General features: G+C 52.5%; 2 protein-coding genes across 3 annotated transcripts; both read right to left on the bottom strand.

Moving 5' to 3' along the window:
- Nucleotides 1–2,789: 2,789 nt before the first annotated feature.
- Nucleotides 2,790–19,007, bottom strand: ccnjl (cyclin J-like). Of its 2 annotated transcripts, none has more exons than XM_056600820.1 (6): nt 18,700–19,007; nt 17,905–18,015; nt 15,198–15,408; nt 5,827–6,126; nt 5,227–5,386; nt 2,790–4,007 (listed from the first exon to the last, which is right to left on the bottom strand). In XM_056600820.1, the coding sequence occupies exons 2-6, from the start codon at nt 17,980–17,982 to the stop codon at nt 3,494–3,496; spliced, it is 1,263 nt and encodes a 420-aa protein (XP_056456795.1). In that variant the 5' UTR covers nt 17,983–18,015; nt 18,700–19,007; the 3' UTR covers nt 2,790–3,493. The 2 variants fall into 2 exon arrangements, with proteins under 2 accessions (XP_056456795.1, XP_056456796.1); XM_056600821.1 differs by having other exon boundaries at nt 17,905–18,012.
- A 115-nt stretch (nt 19,008–19,122) lies between these two features.
- c1qtnf2 (C1q and TNF related 2) lies at nt 19,123–21,727 on the bottom strand. Its single transcript, XM_056600830.1, has 3 exons — nt 20,829–21,727; nt 20,271–20,528; nt 19,123–20,173 (listed from the first exon to the last, which is right to left on the bottom strand). Exons 1-3 carry the CDS (start codon nt 20,854–20,856, stop codon nt 19,536–19,538), a joined length of 924 nt encoding a protein of 307 aa, XP_056456805.1. The 5' UTR covers nt 20,857–21,727; the 3' UTR covers nt 19,123–19,535.
- Between the last annotated feature and the right edge of the window lie 59 nt (nt 21,728–21,786).

Here is a 21,786-nt window from a genome sequence, read left to right as displayed (position 1 = left end):
AAAGAGTAGTCTAATGCCATTTCACCATAAATGATTCAATCCACGGGTCGAGGGATTAATATTATAAATGTCATCATTTGGCTTTGGTTAGTAATCCAAAGTGAAAGGACTGCGAAAATCAGCACTCCCTTGTTAAATGCTCTGTGGCTGTGGTGAAAAGCTTGCAACAACATTATAGATCATTAGTCACTAAGTAGCCTATAGCTAGTTTCTAAACCTGTTGAACCACTAAGCCAAGAGATTTGTTGTGCCACCACCCTCTTAATGGAATGGTCTGACCCAGACCATTGCATTAAGAGTTGGGGTTATGGGGGTGGCACAACACATCTCGTAAGACATGTCATTGGAACATTATTTCATTGCTTTGCACGTTCTGTTCAATCTTTTTTATTTTTTTATTTTCCATGCCACAATCGATAAAAAAAACGTTTCCTTTATCATGTGTCACATTAAACCAAACTAACATATGGTAACAAAATATTATAAAAATACAAAGTTTGTGCCGTCCAGACCTCTCATGAGAGACGTCTTGTGTTTTAGTGGAGTGGTGTCTTGATCGGAATAGAAAGGAAAAACAAAAATCAGTGTGTACCTGATCGCTCAATGAAAAGGGCTGCAATATGCAACATATGTGGTGCGTTCAGAGCCGCTGGCCGTGATCAATCGACGCCAGGTCAAGTCAGTTATCAAAATAAATTATAAAAGATCTACCAGTGGTGAACAATACACAGTGATGGTTGTGACAATGCTATACAACAGATAATAAACATATTGCACCTTGCAGAATTCAGTGGGTGGTTGCTCTTTTTAGTGAGGGAGAGCAGGTTATTGTCTTAAATAAAAACATTAAAAAACCGTGTTCATACCAACGTCAATGTGAAATAAAGCTTTAACTAAACAAGCTTAAAACTATAATGCACCTATATAAAGGAATGTAAAAAACAAACCATGAAAAAATAAATCATTAAAAATACGGGAGAAAAAGTCTGGTAAAAAAAAGAAAAGGTACACAAAATGTCCTCAACAGTGGTTTATAAAACAACACAAACATCTGTCTGGAATAGGTGGGTGCGTCGGGTGGAAGGCAGAGCGGGAGGTCATGTCGTAGTGTTATCGTTACATTTTACAACGTCGTCTCTGGCTGTATGACCCCAGTCGTCCACCACCAGCCGGACAAGGCACTAGCACGGTGAGCTGTCTCCGGCAACCCTTGGAACCGTAAGTAGAAGCGGGCAAACCTATTTTTCACGGAGCTCATTGAGTCCTCTGGCGGGTGTGAAAAGTGGCACCCGGCCGCCAGAGAAAATACAGTTGTGTCAGTTTCTAAAAGAGGAGACGGCTCGGCCACAGCATTCGTTTACTGCCGTCGGGTTTTCTTTTTTTTCATTTCCCACCACCACCACCACCACTACCGCCGCCACCCACACACACACACAAACACACACAACTCGCCGTGCACATCAGGTGCTGCTGGGATACGGGGGAGCCGTCGCCATGGAAACGGACGGGGCCCAACACTGCTGCCGAACAACACTGGGAATCTGGATGTGTTTATACTTCGGGGAGCAGGAAGTGGAGGAGGAAAAAAAAAAAACGAGCAATTGCCCGCTTTTGAAACCGTGGAAGCAATTTGAGCAGATCAGCTGCAGATGGCAACCCGTTTCACTCCGGGGTTGTTTCCACGGCGATGCGAATATATAGGGCCTTTGGGGGAGGGGGGGGGGGGGGGGGGGGGGGTTCGTAGACTTGCTCAGCAGTTCGTCATCGACGTCTCAGCAGCATGTGGAGCTCTGGGTGAGGAGGGGCGATACGCCAGACCCCATGGGTGCTGTATTAGCATCCAATTAAAGCACACTAAATAGAACGGGGGGGGGCTTTGAGTAGTGGCTACCTTTAGACCTGAGTTTAATTATACAGTTGTCATACAATAGCACACAGCAAAAAAACTATATTTTTAAACAGGGTGTGGTACTATGGTTGGTTAAACAAACTACACTAAAATATATAGAAAAAAAGATGAAAAAAAAAGGAATATCGCGAAAAAGCTGTGTCATAAATAAAAGCTACAGCACGTTTCAATGGCATCATATTCAAGTAATTTGTTCAAGTCCCTGCAACTTTGTGGTTCATGTAAACATTGGAGTCAATAACACAGACACAGAACCAACAGTTCATAAGAAGGCAGCAGCATTTCATATGTACACACCCCAGAACCAAATGTCCAGGTCCCCAGGAACAGCTTTAACCAATGTCAATAAGAAGCCATAGAACCAATCTCCATCAGTAGCTATAGAACCACACGGCCATGTCCCCTGGAACAGCTATAGAACCAATCTCCATCAGTAGCTATAGAACCAATGTCCATCAGTAGCTATAGAACCAATGTCCATCAGTAGCCATAGAGCCAATGTACATCAGTAGCTATAGATCCAATGTCTAGGTCCCCATTAGTAGCCAATCCCAACCTGCCATTTCAGCGAATGTCTTTTGAGTGTTTCTGGTGATATTTAACGGCAAGGTCCTGGAAGATGCGGGCGGTGGCTGACCGTACAGGCTGTCCTTTGGGTGCAACAGGGAATGGGCAGAGGAAGAGGGGGCTGCAGAAGAGATTAGATCCCAGAGAGATTCACCAAGCCGTGATGGAACACCACACGCTGGTAACTGAGGAAGGACCTTTACTGCACCGTCTGAGGGCTGGTGCAGCCAATCACAATCGCCCTCTAGAGCTCCACCCCTAGAGCTCCACCCCTATAGCTCCACCCCTATAGCTCCACCCCTATAGCTCCACCCCTATAGCTCCACCCCTATAGCCTCACCTCTATAGCTCCACCTCTATAGCTCCATCTAAGCCGAGCGGCATTTCATTCACGTCGACAGACCGGCGCATAAAGGAATTCTGTAATTTAATTAAATGGCGTAGCTTCTTTGTTCCCTGGCCATGCGGCTACGGGCTCCTTTAAAGCATATAGATATTTGTGGAGGGTTGAAAAGAAATGCGTTATTTACTGGCCTGTTTCTCCTCTCCTTATTGGTTAATGCATTTTGGATTTAATATCAGATTTAAAGCAGCGAGATAACCGTACATAGTCTAGATCATTCCACGTGTCCTCTTCCGTCGGGCTCGGCGGTCCAACCGCGCTCACAGTGATAACAGACGGCCCGGCGGGCCACCCGCCCCCGGGGCCTCCGTGGGTGTCGCTGTGGCGTCGGAGCGCGCCCGTCGGCCCGGCGCTCACGTCAGCGTGATGACCTCCACCGGGTCCATGTTGCCGCGGGAACGCTGCTTGCGTTTGAGCCGTCGCTTGGAGAGGGAGGAGGACGAGGACGAGGAGGAGGTGGAGGAGGAGGAGGAGTCGGGCCAAGCGCCGCCCGGCACGCTGCTGACGGAGAGGGCGAGGAGGTCGGCCAGGGGCGTGATGGGGGGCGGGAGCTGCGTGGGGTACATGGGGGCGCACTCCTGCCCGGTGGCCGGGTCCCTCTCCGTCTCCTGGCGTCACCTGTCGAAGCAGCCGGCCGTGAAGCCGTGGTGGGCGCCCAGGTAGCCCCCGCTGTACGCCATGGTGAGGCAGTGCCGGGGCTCCGCCGCCAACGCCATCTGCATGGAGATGGGCCCCTGGAGCGGCAGGGGCCGGGGCCCCGGCTGCAGGCCCGAGCCCAGGCCGGGGTAGGAGGGGAAGGCGCCGCCGGGGGTCATGGAGGGCGCGGCGGCCAGCAGGCCCATGCGGTGGCCCTGGAGGAAGTCCTGGGAGACGCTGACCACGGGGCCCAGCGCGCGCGCGTCGGCGATCATCTGCAGCTGGGACAGCGAGGGCGAGTGCTGGGACAGGTGGGGGAAGCCCTCGGGCTGGTAGAGCATGGGCTGAGGCGTGGACGAGGACGAGGCGGGCCGCTGGAGGGCGGAGACGGGGGACAGGTGGGCGGGCTGGGGCTGGAGCTGCAGCGAGCCCAGGCGCTGTGGGGCCGTGGACTTGGTCTTGTTGGCCTCCTTGACGTCGTTGTCGTGGGCCCTGCGGTGCGCGACGCGGGGAGAGGTCGTTAGAACAGGGACACAAAACAACGACCACGGCCTCTGTCTGGGACCCAACACAGCGGAGCCCAGGAACCAGAATGGGTTTGAAACCTGAACGCAGGCAACAATGACACCTCAGAGACAGCCGGCTGAGTCAAAGGGGTTTCCACGGGGGCGTTGTCACCATGAAAGGGGCTCTCTAGGCACACATTTAAAGGACAGTGTGGTGGCAACAGCTAACCTTTAAGTGCTCTGAGTGCAAGGCGACATAAGGAGCCTAACGGGAGAAGGAAGGGGGGGGGGGGGACTCATTACGACGGCTAGGTGTGCAGAGTGGGCAGACTACCATGGCAACAGCTTGGATGAATGCATTAATGAGAACACAGATGATGCCCTATCAACCTCCTCCTCCTACATATACTTACAAATTCAAATGCACCACGATTACCGGCGCGGACGTAGCAGTCCATTGTGTGCGGAGAACAGAACCACTAAATGGCTGCGGATTGATGTCACATGGATGGACTTACAGTCTACACTATCCATGGTTGTGCAGCCCAATAAAACATCACAACACGTACACAACACGTACACAACACGTTGGCGAAGGAAAGAGGAGAGCTGGTAATGGTGTTTGTGTGTGAGTGAGTGAGTGAGTGAGTGAGTGAGTGAGTGAGTGAGTGAGTGAGTGAGTGAGTGAGTGAGTGAGTGAGTGAGTGAGTGAGTGAGTGAGTGAGTGAGTGAGTGAGTGAGTGAGTGAGTGAGTGAGTGAGTGAGTGAGTGAGTGAGTGAGTCCGTGTGAGTGTCGCGTGTGAGTGAGTGAGTGAGTGTGTGAGTGAGAGAGTGAGTGTCCGTGCGGGTGTGCATGTGTGAGAGTGAGTCAGTGTGTGTGTGTGTGTGAGAGTTACTGTGCGTGTGTGCGTGAGTGAGTGAGTGTCCGTGTGTGCGTGTCCGTGCGGGTGTGCATGTGTGAGAGTGAGTCAGTGTGTGTGTGTGAGAGTTACCGTGCGTGTGTGCGTGTGAGCGTGAGTGAGTGCGTGCGTGTCAGTGAGTGTCCGTGCGGGTGTGCATGTGTGAGAGTGAGTCAGTGTGTGTGTGTGAGAGTTACTGTGCGTGTGAGCGTGAGTGCGTGCGTGTCAGTGAGTGTGCGTGCGTCTCCCTTACAGCAGCGTGAGTGAGTGTGTGCGTGTCAGTGAGTGTGCGTGCGTCTCCCTTACAGCAGCATGAGCTCGATGCACTGCGTGAGGTGGTCCCAGCTGTAGCCCGTCAGCAGGTGCAGGGCCGTGTTCCAGTTGGGGGAGATCTGCAGACAGATACGAGACGCAGCCACGCAGGCCGCCGCCACCTGGGACGGACGGAAGCTCAGGAAGGCGTGGTCTGGGGGAGGAGGAGGAGGAGGAGGGGGAGGAGGAGGAGGAGGAGGAGTTACCTTAGGAACAGCTCCAGTGACAGACTCACACAATGATATAGAAGAGAGTAACGGTGAAACACATGAGACGCACTGCTGATCCTGTGTGACCTGATGCTACTCTCGGACTTCAACGGGATTATTTTAATGACTGTTGGATACCGTTTAGCACAACCACTGGATGAAGTGAAAAGCAAAAGGGTTTCAACGCTTTTGAAGTCCACACCAGCATTTAGCTTTGATTTGGTTATCGAAAAAATAAGGCGCAACGACACCCTTAGATGTTGAAAGCCGAAGGCTTTAGATTTTCTATCCTCCATGTTAAATCCTCAGCCCCCATACTGTGAATGAACTCCTGGAGCGCCGGCCAGCAGCAGAGAGCTCCAGGATGTCCCCCCCCCCTGCTCACCTTGCAGCGACACCTCCAGGAAGTAGTGTGTGTACTTGTCCATGAAGGCCTTGGTCTTGGAGAGCGAGGAGAGGGGCCAGCCGTTGTACAGGTCGCCCTCCTGCACCGAGGCGTGGAGGTAGTAGTCGATGAAGTGGGCCGGCGTGGGCATGCACAGGTTCCAGCCGAAGGTCTCAAGCAGCAGCAGCTCCATCTTGATGAGGTCCTTCTTGTTGAGCACCAGGTTCAGGCTGCACATGAAGCCCAGCGAGTTCAGCTGCTCCAGCTTGGGCACGCGGTCCTCCTTCTCCTCAAACTTACCTGGAGAGACACAGGTATATCAATGCTAAATGGACTGTAGATATGGATAGATATCTATCTATCTATCTATAGCGCTCATCTTCCCAGTGGCCACTCAAAGCTCTGTACATTATTATTAACACTCACCCATTCATGCACACATTCACAGCGGTGTCAACCATGCCAGCTCGTGGGGAGCAGTTAGGGTGAGGTGTCTCGCTCAGGGACACCTCGACACTCCGAGCCGGGGATCGAACCAGCAACCTTCCGGTTACTAGCCAACCCTCTCTACCTCCCCCACCCAGTACAAAGAGAGGGAAGGTATAGGCCAGCTCGAATCAGTTAACATGATACGCGTTTTCCAAATGATCCCATTCCCTAAACGGAGGAATCCAAGCTCAGACAAGCAAGTGAAAATCAGGCTCAATATACGGATCGTCAATCTCTGGTGAGCAGATTGACAAGAACAGCAATTAATCTACATTTCTGGAGTGCCGGACTCGGGGTAATTACTGCGGTGGCATCCTGGCTGGCTCCATCTGTAACGGAGCGACTTTAAACGTTGATCAATACAGGAAGGTCAGTGAAACCTTAGGGCTGGTTAGCGGGCCCTTTGTGCTGTGTGCTGTTGGATACCCAGGCTATTAGATGGTGGTGTGTGAGCTGTCTTCTCAAGGTTAAGGCGTGGGCTTTCTCTTCAAAGGCTTCCCCGGCCAGCTGTATGTTGATAGTATACCTACCCTTAGATTAGGAAAACATAACCATAGGCTTGTAGCGTAAACCGTGGTTCAGCGTGCTGTGAAGCCGGGAAAATTATGATTCATTTCCAGCGCTTTCTGCGCGCAGTGCTTCATCACCCAGGGGATCCTTTGATCCAAAGCGCTTTCCAATAAACAACTCTACGGTGCTTCACCGTTGTAGTTTAAACAACAAAGGGTTAGGGTTAGGGTTAGCCAGGGCTCGGACCCAGGGCTCCAGCGTACAGGCAGTCTGACTCCCCAGCCCAAAGAGCACAACATGTGCTTCTGGGTCTCTCTGGAATCGGCCGCAGTGCCATCGGTCACTGCTTCCTGCCTCGACAATTAAGTAGATGTTTACACACACCATCTGGTCATGGAACCACCGGGCCTGGAGCAACGCGTCCTAGCTAGCAATGGCTCACAGGGCAGTGGGGGGGGGGGGGGGGGGGGGGGGCACTTGACTGTCGCACACAACTGCTCCCGACGGCCCTCAAAACAAAGCCAATCAACCTGATCCCCCCCCCCCCCCCCGCGATGAACGACCGCGCAGCGCTCTCTCGTTCTCGGGGGGCCCACGGCGGCACACCCGGGGGCCACCCCTCCCCGCTCCCGAAAAGACATTCTCCGTTTCCATGGCAACAGCCCCCGGGCCCCGTGCAGCCAATGAAGGGCGGCGATTCTGCCTTTAATCCCCGGGTCACCCCCCCCCCCCCCCTATACTTTAAGATGGAGCGGGGGAGTCGGGTTACGCGGGCGCAGGGTCCCCCCCCCCCCCCCCAGAACCCCCGCGCCCCCCCGCACTGAAAGCAGAGCTCAGCCCAGGGGTCGCAGGGGGCAGGTGACTCTGCATGGTGGAGCAGCTTCAGGTCCTGAGCGTACACGGTGCGCTCCACCTGACGGCTCCTGCCTTTTCTCTCAAGCAACGGCTTATTGAAAACATGCCAGACAGACACCACCATAGAGGAAAGCACATCTCAGAGGGAAAGAGATCCCTGTTTCTTCCGTCATGGCTCAGCCTTTCATACGCACATAATCAGCCGTTAACCTACTTTGAAATGTGCAAAGTATCAAGTAATCACGGGCCTATACACAACCGTGTCCTAGGGGAACAAATGCGTCACTCACAATCACTTAAGCAAATACGTGGACCGGCTTTGAGAGACCAACCGCCAAAACAACACGGCTGGGAGTGGGTTCTACTCCGAGACCGTGATAACATGTCACCAAAGTGCAGAGGACTGCACGGCTGGGAGTGGGTTCTACTCCGAGACCGTGATAACATGTCATCCAAAGTGCAGAGGACGACACTGCTGGGAGTGGGTTCTACTCTGAGACCGTGTTAACATGTCATCCAAAGTGCAGAGGACGACACTGCTGACGGCCTCAGCCTTAAAACCAGCTTTCACGAGCGGCCCTGTTGTAAACCTGCTGGCTTCTACCTTCGGCTTCTTGTCTCGTGCTCAGGATCTCACGCGTACCCATCGAGGCGGAGGGGGGAGGCGGGCCACCTCCAGCGTGACTTTTACTGCTGATAATTTGCTTTACCATAAAGCAGGAAGCAGGAGAGGGGGAGAGAGAGGGAGGGAGGGAAGAGGGTGGGAGGGAGGGAGGGAGGGAGGGAGGGAGGGGGTGTCAGAGGCCCAAGCAGCCAGAGGGGCAATTAGCACACAGGCAGTAATGGTGTCTCCACACCAGAACCGGAAACCCTTGGACAGAAGAGGTAAAGAGGGCTATTCCCCCCCACCCTGGGCTCTGTCCACACATGCCCCGTGTCCTCTAGGCCTGGGTCTGCCTGTAGACCACTAGGCACACACAGACACCCCCGTAAACCCAGCTCAGCGCCGCCGCCCCCCCGTCCCCACGGTGCTCTTTGATCTACAGTGACGACTCACTTTACTACCGGACCCTCGGGAGACAAAGCAGCGAGCAGATCCACTGATACCCCTCGAAGGCCACCCCTCAGAGGTGTGGCTGAGTGGTACGGCCCGCGGAGCTCTTCCCCAGAGAAGGTCCCGGCGTTCCGGGTTCCTCTGCCCATCCCTGCGCCGGGGACGGGGGGGTGCATTCCTCCGCCACCTGGAATGCAGGTTGCCAGACGCTCCGGAGAGTAGCCGGCGTGACGACAGGGGAGCGGCATGCTCCCTGAGATCAGGGTTCAGGAACGCCGCCTGCGTTCGGGAACGCCGACTGCGTTCGGGAACGCCGCCTGCGTTCGGGAACGCCGCCTGCGTTCGGGAACGCCGCCTGCGTTCGGGAACGCCGCCTGCGTTCGGGAACGCCGACTGCGTTCGGGAACGCCGACTGCGTTCGGGAACGCCGCCTGCGTTCGGGAACGCCGACTGCGTTCAGGAACGCCGCCTGCGTTCTCACGGCGGCTGCCTTCACATCGGCACACGAACGAGAGCCGGCCGCCGCTGGGTTCGGACGACAACGACGAGAGAGCGAGGAAACGAGAGAGGGAGGGAGGGAGGAGGTGGTTGAACCGTCAGGGCGGGGTCAGAGGTCGGGGGTCGTGGAGAGGTAAGAGTGGGACGGAGGGGCTCCCGCCCAGGTGTGCTGCTGCTGGCGGGGGGGAGGCGGGGGAGTAACCCGAGAGCAGCTCTCCCACGCGGGTCACTGTGTCAGCGGCTGTGTGTTCAGCGGGGCCGTTTGGTTCTGCCTAATCTCCCGCTGGCTCCGATATCAACAACAATAATGAAACCAGCCAGCAGCTTAATAAACAATGCAGAGCTCCAGCGTTCGGCCCCCCGGCCCTCAGCCCCCAGCCATTAGCAGCCCTCAGACCCCAGCCATCAGCAGTCCTCCGTCCTCCGTCACCCAAGCCCTATTTTTAGATCGGAGTATAAAAATAAAATCGTACGGACGCTTTACTCCCCGCCTTAGAACCTCTTTTAATGTGGCGGCTCGTCTCTGGTGTGTCTCTACTGGTGTCTCTACTGGTGTGTCTCTACTGGTGTGTCTCTACTGGTGTGTCTACTCTCTACTGGTGTGTCTCTACTGGTGTGTCTACTCTCTACTGGTGTGTCTCTATGCACTGGTGTGTCTCTACTGGTATGTCTCTACTGGTGTGTCTCTACTGGTGTGTCTCTAGTCTACTGGTGTGTCTCTACTGGTGTGTCTCTACTGGTGTGTCTCTCTCTACTGGTGTGTCTCTATGCACTGGTGTGTCTCTACTGGTGTGTCTACTCTACTGGTGTGTCTCTACTGGTGTGTCTACTCTCTACTTGTGTGTCTCTACTGGTGTGTCTCTATGCACTGGTGTGTCTCTACTGGTGTGTCTACTCTCTACTGGTGTGTCTACTCTCTACTGGTGTGTCTCTACTGGTGTGTCTCTATGCACTGGTGTGTCTCTACTGGTGTGTGTACTCTCTACTGGTGTGTCTACTCCCTACTGGTGTGTCTCTACTGGTGTGTCTCTATGCACTGGTGTGTCTCTACTGGTGTGTCTACTCTCTACTGGTGTGTCTCTATGCACTGGTGTGTCTCTACTGGTGTGTCTCTACTGGTGTGACATTGACCACAGCTCCCCTCCCCTCCCCCCCCCGCGTTGTCACCCCCTGGCCCCCACGGCTCACACAATGCCGGCCCAGGCCGACCTCTGATCCCCAACGCCAACGCTTGGGTGACCGGGGAGAATCTCAGGGACCCGACCCCCCTTAAGGGCTAGGGGGGGGGGGTACGCTCTCTGCCAGCGCAGAGCCAAGGGACTGCTTTGTGGAGTGACATGGACAAGGAATGTATGTGTGTGTGTGTGTGTGTGTGTGTGTGTGTGTGTGTGTGTGTGTGTGTGTGTGTGTGTGTGTGTGTGTGTGTGTGTGTGTGTGTGTGTGTGTGTGTGTGTGTCCCTCCCTCCCATACAGGGCCTCAGGGAACGACAGCGCAGCTCAACAGTCAACTGATAACACCAACGATAACCGTCCATACTATAACGAACACACTGAACGGGTTTTAATAAGCAGATAAATGGGTGATTTGGCCGCATCTGAAACTTGCATTAGTATGCCTAATTTGAAGCACGGACATGCATTACAGTAATTGCCAGACGAGATATAATTATTTTAATTAAGGGGGTCTTGCGTGGTAATTCCATCAGAATTACCATCGGACCATGTAATGGGGAAAGGGGGGGGGGGGAGTGGGGCTCACAGTGGGGGGGGCGCCCGCTATACATCTACATTGACATCAGAGCGGCCTACAGAGCCCCCTCATTCCTAATACGTCCCATCTCACTGCTCCAGTGCCCCCCCCCCCGCCCCCCCTCCTTCGACACTGTTTAACGTCAGCGTCCGACCTGCCTTTGAAGCCCCCCTCCCTCGCTCCCCGGCCCCCCAGGGACGTGGGCCTGCATTTACCCCGTTCCTGGGGCTGTTATGACCCGGCAGCGACGGGGTGAGAGGCCATGGAGGGCAGCGGCGGTGGGCCCACCACGGCCCTCATGCTGCTGCAGCACTGGTCCCACTGGTAGCACTGGTCCCACTGGTAGCACTGGTCCCACTGGTAGCACTGGTACCCCTGGTAGCACTGGGACTACAGGTACCACTGGTAGCACTGGTATTACTGGTACCACTGGGACTACAGGTACCACTGCTATCACTGGTCCCACTGGTACCCCTGGTGGCTCTGTCCAAAGCTGGGACTGGGAGACATCCACTTCCTGCTCTGTGTCCACTGGTCTACATCCCCTAGGGCCGGCTGAACAGAGAGCCTTCATGATAACGATCGCTGAGGGGAATTCTTCACATTATTGATTTCCGTTATGCATTCAAAATTCTATTTAACAGTCACACTGACTGCGTTACACAGACATATAAGGAAATATTTTGTTTGACTGGTGTTCCTTCCTTCCTTGCAATGACAATTAAGTTGAATCTAATCTAATCTAAAAAATATAAGTAAACTAGTTCTCGCTCATCTTCGATAATTTGGAGTGCATATCTTCCGACCGTAATTCACTCTAACTATAAATCCGGGTGATAAGTCTGTATCTCCACCTCATGACGACACAATACAAGGCAAGGACAATAAAAATGTGATTGTCTCTGGCCCTCGCCCTTAAAAACAATTCTCTAGTAGCACAACAAGCGACCGCATCAGGAACAATCAGCGATGCGGAATGCCTCCGCGATCCTATAAGCAGATTCTGACGGTTGTCATGCCACTCGCAATGACATTTAGTAATCATTGCTCGCGGGGTTCAAACAACACACACACACACACACACACACACACACACACACACACACACACACACACACACACACACACACACACACACACACACACACACACACACACACACACACACACACACACACACACACACACACACACACACACACACACCTCCCCCACCCGGCATGGGGCTAGCTGCTCCGCTAGTGTCGTGGGGCTTTTGTTTGAGCTTTGACTCGGAGAGCATATGGCAGGTGCCCCCCAGCCCTCAGGGCTCCTCCTCCTCCTGCTACGGGCCCCGGGGCCGAGGGGTCTGTGTGTGTGCGAGCTCTGTCCCGGCCACCGTATCGTACTGGTCTGCAAAGAGACACTGAATGCTCTCTTTCCACCTTCCACTGTTTACTTCATACTTTGCACTCATTGATACATATGATGATAGTCTTGCGCCCGCACGTGCACGGGCACACACACACGCACACACTTCTGTCCACCATTGGGATTTGATTCCACTTCCACGAAACGGAAGAAAGGTCCCCACGATAAACGAGCAGAGTAACCAGAGAACACGGCTTTAAACTGAGGTCCTTCGCCGGCAGATACACGGCACAAGGTGGCGGCGTGGCCGACGTCCCGTGCGTCACCGCCTTGGGGCTGGCGCCCGGCGCGGTGCCACCCCAGCCCGTCTACAAACAGAGCAGCGAGCGGCGGGCTCTGCTCCTCTCCATGGACCCAGGGAGAGAGAGAGAGGCTGATTACAGCGAGGAGAGGGGCTGGAGACGTACACAATGAGTCACACGGACCATGAGGTCACCGAGCGGGACAAATGGCCGCAGTGAGCGGCCCTCGGACTGCAGGGGACGGGGGACGGGGCGCGGGGATGTCAGCGGGAGTGATGGGCTCTCTATGCATCAGGGCCTCAATGGGACCACAACACAATGGAAAGTCAACATCCTGCCACGTCCATCCAACCCCATGCACGGTTTTGGAACAAACCAACAGATTACATTGTATTTCCAAGGACGTTCGGTACTGTTTCGGGAGGCCTGACGTCTCCAACACATGCTCGTACAGGCGCACATACACAAAACACACACGCACGCAACCACACACGCATAAAATCTCTCACAGAGAGCGAGCCCCCAGGGTTATAACAGTGACTGAAATATAATAATAGAGCTGGTGATTAATTGTCCGTGCTCGGAAGCTGGTGGAATTTTAAACAAAGACAATGCGTCTGTCAAAGAGAAGGCAGAGGGTCCGGGGAGCAGGTTCAATAGGTGGGCTCCAAAGCACCTCAGGCCAGATGCAAACCAAAGACAACTTTGAATCCAGCAGCGCTTTCAAGCCTTCATCAATCATGACTCAGATACCCGGGAGTCATGGAGGATTCTGACATCGGAGCAACAGGGCGCTAGAGACGGACGGAGGGAGAGAGAGAGAGAGAGAGACAGGAGAGAGAGAGACAGGAGAGAGAGGAGAGACAGAGAGAGAGAGAGAGAGAGAGAGAGAGAGAGAGAGAGAGAGACAGGAGAGAGAGAGACAGACAGGAGAGAGAGAGACAGAGAGACAGAGAGACAGAGAGAGAGAGAGAGAGAGAGAGAGAGAGAGAGAGAGAGAGAGAGAGAGAGAGAGAGAGAGAGGAGACAGACAGAGGAAGAGAGAGAGAGCGAGAGAAGGAGACAGAGAGAGGAAGAGGAAGAGAGAGAGAGCGAGAGAAAGAGAGCTAAAGAAAGCTACAATCACAGCTTAAAAAAGAAGACTTCATTTATCAAAGGGTCTTCTGACCAGTTTGAGTTGATAATATTTCCCCCACTCAGCGAGTGGAATCTCAAAGCTATTCTCGGCGCTTCATGACGTTACTTTAAACCAGAGCCGCTTTCAAGCTCCGTTCAATTTTATTCAACCAGAGTCTCATCTGCACACAGCCGGCGTGTGTCCCAACACACACACACACACACACACACACACACACACCCCCCCCCCAGACTCCCTCTCTGACGGCATCATTAGTCTAATTACCCATGATGCCGAGGGCTGCTTTAATGTATAGAAGCTTCAGACGGTAAATCATGGGGAGTCACTGCAACACTTGCAGCATCATTAGCAGAAGGCAGAAATAACAAACAACCTTGCCTTTCCTTTCATAAGTTAGTCTGTGTGTATGTGTGTTCATAAAGCTGAGAACACAACGGGGTCCTCCGCAAAACACTGTTACCTATTAACAAACCCCTGAAGAAGAGCCCCACTACCACGGCTGCTGAACACGGTGGCTGAGGCCTTGGACAACATCTCCCAGCAGGCAGACCGGCGACATGGACGGAGCTCAGGAATGTCTTCCCCTTTTCCTGGACCTCTTTTTCTACCATGCAAACGAACACAGCACACCGTGCATCTATCTCTATGAAGACACAGAGACACTTGAAGTGATAAGCCCATTATAGTCCCGCCAAAGGCCAGCGGGGAAATAAATTGAGAGCCACATAGGACTTGTGCAGGAGAAATGAAGAAAGGCTGTTGTGCGTTCTTGTAGCCGCCGCAGTAACCCAGCCGCCCACCTTTGGAGTAGAGGACACTGAACGACAGGTAGTGGAGCCATGGAAGCTGTTACAAGTGTTTTATCAAAGGCAGGATCTAAGGTTTGGCATCAGCTGGTGCCAACGCAGGCGTCATACATACAGAGAGGGCCAGCCCTACTCCCAGGGAAGGGCACGTGCACATGCAGACTTCTAGAGCTTTGCTTTTCTCGCCATAACCTCACCTCCAGCGGACAATTAAAAATACATTATGGAAATGACAACCCCAGAATTGAGAAAGCAGGGGATTAGTGGAGCGCCACTAATGGATGCTGATGAGCCTCACTGCTGAACGTACCAGCGTTGGCTAAACGTTGCCTTGCGTCCTGTCGGACTCTGGTGTGCTCCAAACATCCCAACAGCTTCGAGCCTCTCAGAACCATCACCTAAAACGGGTCACAGGACAGCTTTGAGAACCAGACTCTCTTCTTCAACACCCGACCGGTCCACAACCAAGCGGCTGTTCCACCAAACGATCCCCAACCCTGCCAACAGCGGGGTTCACCTGGGACCCGTACTGGGGAGTACGCCCACCACACAAACCATCCCCCACAAAAGATGCCCGTCGACGGGGGTAGGGGTACAGAGCGACGGGGACGGGACTCACTGGCGAGGAGCAGGCAGGACAGGGCGATGACGTAGAGCTGCTTGATGGCCACGTCGTAGTGGTCCATGAACAGGTCCAGGAGGTAGACGGCCAGGTGCCGGGCGGTGGGGCACAGCTGGTAGCGGTTGCTCAGGATGGCCAGCAGGTCCGCAAAGTACCGCCGCATCCCGATCTGTGGCGAGAGCGCCCGGTACGCCGGTAGCTTCAGCTCCTGGAGGGGGGGGTTGGAGGGGCCCAGAGGTGAGGAGGGGGGGGTTGTTATGGTCCATGCATGATAATAGTCAGCAGCGCTCATCTCCTGCCGTCCTGTTCTGATACAGAGAACCTGGGTTCGAGAATTTCACTTTTTTAAGGGGGAATATCGCCGTCGGGCAAGTGACATTTAATTTGAGGTCGTACACATTGACATTCATATTTCAAACTTAGTGCCTGCAATTCCTTTATATTTTAATGACACGTAAAAACACTTAATCCGCGTTTGCCGGGAGATGGCCCGGAGATGCAGATCACTCTGAATACCATTTTGTCTCCCAATAAAGACTCCTCATCAAGCTTCAGCAGCCGCTCACTTCCCATCTCATTTTGTATCCATGCAATCATGACATGCTAATTAAGGTCCTTGCAGGGGTCTGCGATCAGCAAGCCATCTAGGTGTGTGCGTGTGTGTGCGTGCATGTGAACGTGCGTGTGTGTGCGTGGGGGGAAATGGTTCCCTCATTGAGAGTTGGGAGCAGGAGATAGGATGAGGTTTCATCCAGTCCACATCTCCTATTCATGTTCAATTAGCTGGTAGTGTCTCACAGCAGGCCTGAAGACACCGGCGGGCATGGCCATTAAATCAACCCCCGTTTAGCTGGGTACCGAGGAGGAGGGGGACCCAGCACTCTCTGGCTGGTGGGCGAAAAACAACAAACTGACCCGCGTGTTGGGAATTTTACAAAGACCCAAATGGTAAGCAGCTTATGATCCACAAACAAACATTTTTATTAAACCATGTTATATTTTCTGGACTCTTTCCAGGACCACGGGACGTTGGCTTTGAAAACAGATTGGGGATTGCTGATCAAACAGATTGGGGATCGCTGATCTCTTTCGCATAACCATTCAGGGGTCAACATACAAGGTGACCCCCCCCCCCCGAATATCAGCACGATTGATAGACCGTGCTACAGGAACGCCCCTGCTCTTAGGCGGGTTGGTTCTGTAAACAAATGATTGTTTGTTCATGTAAATCTCCACCGTTGGACCAACGAGTGATAACCAAGCTAACAAATACAGCATATTCAAATGAACCTAGCAGGTTGGGTCATTACTATTCACTTGAATTCATAATTAAGTCATAACACTTAACCAACCAAGCAGCCGTCCCATCTTTCATATAAAATACAATCATCTGCAATTTGGGAACCTTGTAATCACACTAATTCTAGCGTGTGATTAATCTCGCGCTAAACATAGAATCCAACATCGGCTGATTAATCAATAGTATACCATTAACCCGCTACCCACTGAGAAAATGTTCTGTCGACGAGCACGTTCAAACGGGAGGGTAAAGCGATCGCTCTGAGACCATTGTGACCGTCAGACCGGCACTTCAATGGAATCCAGATAAACACCCCCCCCCCCCCCCTCCCCGACCAACTCCTCCAAAAGGAGAACCCTTCCTGCTGTGCCTCCGCAGTGCCCTCTCCCCCCTCCACCCCAGAGACCCATCACCCCCATCTGTCTGGGGGTTAAAGGAGGGCCTGGGGGGGGGGGTAGCGAGGTGCCTTTGTGGAGACGCGCCGCTGTAATTAAGAATTCCACAGCTGCCTCTGCGGCCTGATTTGCATGTCTGATAATTTGCCACATGCCGCACGCCGCTGCTATCTCCCCATCAGGGCTTCATCGCCACGGCAGCCAGCGTCAGCATGGCCGGATGGCGTGTGGGTGGCGGCGGAGAAGCCACCACAGAGATGTTGAACATCGTGTGAAGATCTGACAGTGGCGTTGGCCTCTTTCAACAGCCCGCTATGTTTATTATCCCGTCATGTAACCTGGTGGGAAGTGTGCTTCAGCGGTACCTTGTCTAATAATTAGCATATAATTAGCATCTGAGGCTATAGGGCTCTACAAACAAAAGGGACTGTATTACATACGGCCTGTAAAGGTAAAGTACACACGCTCACTGAGTCAGACAACGTAAGCCTGCTCACAATGTCTATTAACCCAACCTGAACCAGTGTGCAGAAACAAGCAGTGGCCCTTCAAGAACATACCAGTGGTTAGATTAAATTAATGGGTCTTGGATGATGTGGAGAGAATTATGCCCCAAGGCTTTATGCTGTAGCCGTTAAATAAATGTACCAAGCAGTTTGCAATTGAATGGAAAATGGTTGGGATGTGCAGAAAGCACCGAAAGATAAAAGGCTGAATCGTTTGTAAAAAGCTGTGGTGAACCTATGGTAGCTTAAAACATTATGTTTGGTGTGTTGGTGGGAGTGTGTTTTGGTAATAATTGCGGTTGCTTCCCTTTGAAGCACAATAATTCACCATTTCATGTGTGATGTACTACATTTCCGAGTTCTCATGTAACCCAACACAAGGGGCTTGTTTACACTTCGAACAAAACGGTTTCTTATCATGACATCACATAAATAAACACAGGCTGGGCCATTCATAGCATTTCTGTTAGAAAACTGTTTGGACTGAGAGCGTTAAGACTCACCTTGATGCGGAGGGATTGATGGATATCGGCTGCGAGCTGTCCCTTCCACCATTGCAACTCCCTTTCCATCTCTCCCATCCAGAGAAAGCCCAAAGGATGAAGTTATTCCTGCTGAAATACAACGGTACATGTGTGTAAATACCCCAGCAGCTGACCGTCCACCCATACAATGGGCTACAATCCCAGTGGAAAGGTGGTTTAAGAAGTACAACCCAAAAACGTGTCCATACCAATGGATTACCATGATGGAAAAACACACATTGTTGTCAAGAGTTGAGCAACACTCCAATCCAAGATGTATTTTGTCCAAGTGGAGGATACAACATAAGTGCATGTTGTTGTTTTTTTTAATCAAAGTAGAAGCAGAGGATTTCACCACAAATAATTTAGAAGTCTTAGGATTCTTAGCATTTGATCAGAAAGTTTACATTTCCATACCCCTCCTCTGACCACTTCCACGGGCAGGGAGGACCTCAGCAGCCCGCTGATGTCGTATCCCTGGGTGGCCAGCGTGAAGGACCAGTACACCTTCTATACTGGTCCACCTTATACTGGTAAAGGACGAACCCACTATACTATATTTACCACACGCGTCTCATCCACTCGACCTCTAAGACGCTATAAGCCATGCCACCCAACTTGCCATACTGGTAAAAACACTGCTCATAATAAGCTTCCCGGGGGTAAAAAAAACTGCAGAAAACAGCTCATCGTACTAGGTTAATCCACACTGGTTTTCTCCCATCAACAATCAGCCTGGTAAACTTTTAGTCGCCATCGCGGCGTGCCACTCACCAGCCCGACGGGAAGCCCCAGACCCTTTGTCTCAGTCCCGCATCCCGGACGGGGGATTCCTCTCCGGGGAACTTGGTAATCTCCCCCGAAGGTCGGTTAAAACGTGGGTCGAATCCTCCGTCAGGCGGTCAGAACAACGCCACCTCCGTACCGACTAACGGGCGCTTTGCTCCGGTGTTTTCCTAAAGTGTTGACACTTTTCCCAGCGATCTTCCCGTCCGCCGCCTCGGCGCCGCGCTAACAAAGTACCGCCAGCTGCTGCCGCGAGGGAGGCTCGTGCGCTCGACGTGGAGAACGGTGGTGGTCACGGGAGTTGTAGTCCAACACAGGACTACAATATCCGGACTACAAACACCGGGGAAAGATACTGGAGAGTCCGGTTACGACGTCCGCGAGAAAAACCATGTCCAAAAGTAAATAAATAATTTATTTTTAATAAACACGCTAGTTTATGGGACTTTTTAGAGTACAAAGTTCTGAATAGGCTAATCTTGTTTTATTCAATTATATTTTATTCAATTACGGAATGTTATCTATTCATCTGTCTGACGGTCCGTCTTTATGATACGCTGTCTGTCTGTATGTCTATCCATTTGGGATTTTAATCGTTTTTAGTTTTAATTAGTACGTTTTTCCGTTCTTCGATCCCTCCAGGTCCCAAGAGCAGAGCGCCATCTGGTGTCCGATTATATTTGACCTCGTCCCATGTCTTTCAGTTTATGCAGTTACACGCTAACACACCTACACCTAAACATTTTGAATGCAACAAAGTGGTCAACCTATGGAAATCAACCACGTAAATACTGTGAAGCAATAGAAAAACACAACAAATAAGCCTAATTCAAATCTTCAGCATTAGTTGCTTTCGGCAGTTGCTTTTGCCGATCGGCATAGATGAGGAAGCCGGTGAAGGTGCTGTCCGTCCAGTACGGGTCGAAGAACAGGCCGTTCTGCCCGGAGTAGAAGATCTGCAGCCACACCTGGTCCCCGCGCCGCAGCTGCAGCACGGTGGAGCCCGACGCCACGTCGTTGTTCCCCGTGTTGGCGTCGAACGTCTTGATCTTGTAGTTCCCGTTGTGGACCAGTCCGATGGCCAGGTGCCTGTTGGCCAGGGTGATGTCGTAGGTGAAGTAGTACACCCCGGGGAAGGCGCAGACGAACTTCCCGCTGGTGGCGTTGTAGTGGTCGCCCTCGTTGAGCAGGATGCGGCCGAAGCGGATCGGCAGCCGCTCCTGGGGGTAGCTCTTGGTCATCGCCACGGAGAAGGCCGAGCGCGCGCTGTTGTCCCCGCAGCTGCAGCCGCCGGGGGCCCCGTCCACGCCCGCGTCGCCCGGCGGGCCCTTCCTCCCGGGCTTGCCCGTCACCCCTGGGGTGCCCCGCAGCCCGTTGAACCCCCGGGGCCCGGCCTTGCCGATCACGCCTGCTTTGCCCTTCGGCCCCGGCTTCCCGGGGTTCCCTGGCCTCCCGGGCTCAGCTGAGGAGAGCGATCAGCGTTACGGTAACTAACGGAGTCATGCACATCGCTGCAGTAACCACGACACGTTAGACCGCGAGATGGACGGAGGCCTCACCTGCGTCGCCCCGGTCGCCCTTCTCTCCATCCTTCCCATCCAGGCCATCTCTCCCTGGGGGCCCCTGTGCGCCCATAGCCCCTGGAGATCCAGAGGCTCCGGGTTGTCCCGCAGGCCCCTGGGGGCCCGGGAGACTGCACACCAGCTGGGAGGAATGGATGGTGAGGTTCCGTCCTCTCCTGTGCGTGTGCGACGGCGACTGGCAGGATGCCACGGACACCAAACACAGCAGCATGCATGTCTGGAGCGTCACTCTCCCTGAGGAAGGAAGAGCACGACCATGGACCTCTGAGATTGGACTATGGCTGGCCGGTATTAAAGATGGGTCAATATGTATGCCCAATAATGTGCATAAAGCATACGGTACAAAAGTGGGAAGACTGGCAACACCCGAGCAAAGCATAGGCTTGTAGCTTGTATGCAGTATATTTACAGAAAATGTTATGATTCATTCCATGCAATCCCCTGATGCCGCATAACAATCTGAGCAATGGAAGAACGGGTTGAGGGCGTAGTGGCCGTACGAGAACATAGAGGCTATGATGCATATCAACTCACCAGTTGGAGAACTGTAGGCTGTGGACATTCTGCAACGCTACTCAGTAGTCGTCTGCCAAGTTTCGGACATGATATTTTCCAGTATTGGGGATAGATAACACTGGTGTGATAGAGCATTAAAGAGACTCACCAACAGTGAATCACGCAAACCCTAACATCCGCCCTGCTGAAAACACTGCCAGTAAAATACTTTGACAGTGATGTCATATGCTTCTTCCGATAGCTATCAAAGTGGCCCACTGAAATTTTTTACATGGAACGAAGCCCTAAACTGTGCGTCATTGTTTGAGCAAGTATTAGTCATTATAATCCATATCAGAGGTTAGATTAAGCTCGAAGTGAGTCACAAGATAGCGAGAAGCTATTCATTTTGATGGGGCGAAACTGCTTTATTCTATGACTATTAACAGATGTGTATGTGCTGTAGCTGGCAGCAGGCAGCAGAAGGGGGAAACAACAGTATTAGGGGAACATAATGCATGTGTTAAGTCCTTGCATCAAAGCATGGCCTGCTGATATACTGAGCCTTTTAAATATGTTGTAGATAGAAGAAACAATGGACATATATACAGAATGGAATGTACCACGAGCTTTGGTATCCACTTTACTCCACATCCATTTAAGGTTGGAAGTATTGGTTTTACTTCTGGTGCTTTGGTCTGCTCTGAAGGTATAAAAAGAAAGATGATTAATACGTTAAATCTGAGCCAATGGAAAAATGACTAGTCAAATCCTTCAAAATAGACATTGGTGGAGTCTGTTTCTAATAACCTCAAACTTCCTGGTTTAGATTTGATGGGAGATGATCTATTGCAGTGCGGAGTTCATGTATCATCTGCCCACGCGGTGTCGCTATTCTTATATGACTGCCTGGCAAACACCCTTTGTAAATATTGCATACGTTTTAGAGATGCTCCATACAGCTGACCATTGTTTCGAAAACACAACAAAAATGAGT

The sequence above is a fragment of the Gadus chalcogrammus genome, chromosome 10 (genome assembly GCF_026213295.1).
Source record: "Gadus chalcogrammus isolate NIFS_2021 chromosome 10, NIFS_Gcha_1.0, whole genome shotgun sequence".
Lineage (NCBI taxonomy): Eukaryota > Metazoa > Chordata > Actinopteri > Gadiformes > Gadidae > Gadus > Gadus chalcogrammus.
Note: the sequence above shows the minus strand (reverse complement) of the source record. Positions and strands in the feature narration are given on the sequence as shown.

Excerpts from the sequence above, each read along its gene's own strand:
- ccnjl (XM_056600820.1), bottom strand. The coding sequence starts at position 17,982 with ATGGGAGAGATGGAAAGGGAGTTGCAATGGTGGAAGGGACAGCTCGCA. Across the intron at positions 15,409-17,904 it reads ATCAATCCCTCCGCATCAAG|GAGCTGAAGCTACCGGCGTA; the intron begins GTGAGTCTTAAC and ends CCCCCCCTCCAG. Across the intron at positions 5,387-5,826 it reads CCTGGAGGTGTCGCTGCAAG|ACCACGCCTTCCTGAGCTTC; the intron begins GTGAGCAGGGGG and ends CTCCTCCCCCAG.
- c1qtnf2 (XM_056600830.1), bottom strand. The coding sequence starts at position 20,856 with ATGTCCACAGCCTACAGTTCTCCAACTG. Across the intron at positions 20,529-20,828 it reads AGCCTACAGTTCTCCAACTG|GGAGAGTGACGCTCCAGACA; the intron begins GTGAGTTGATAT and ends TTCCTTCCTCAG. Across the intron at positions 20,174-20,270 it reads GGGCGACCGGGGCGACGCAG|CTGAGCCCGGGAGGCCAGGG; the intron begins GTGAGGCCTCCG and ends CGCTCTCCTCAG.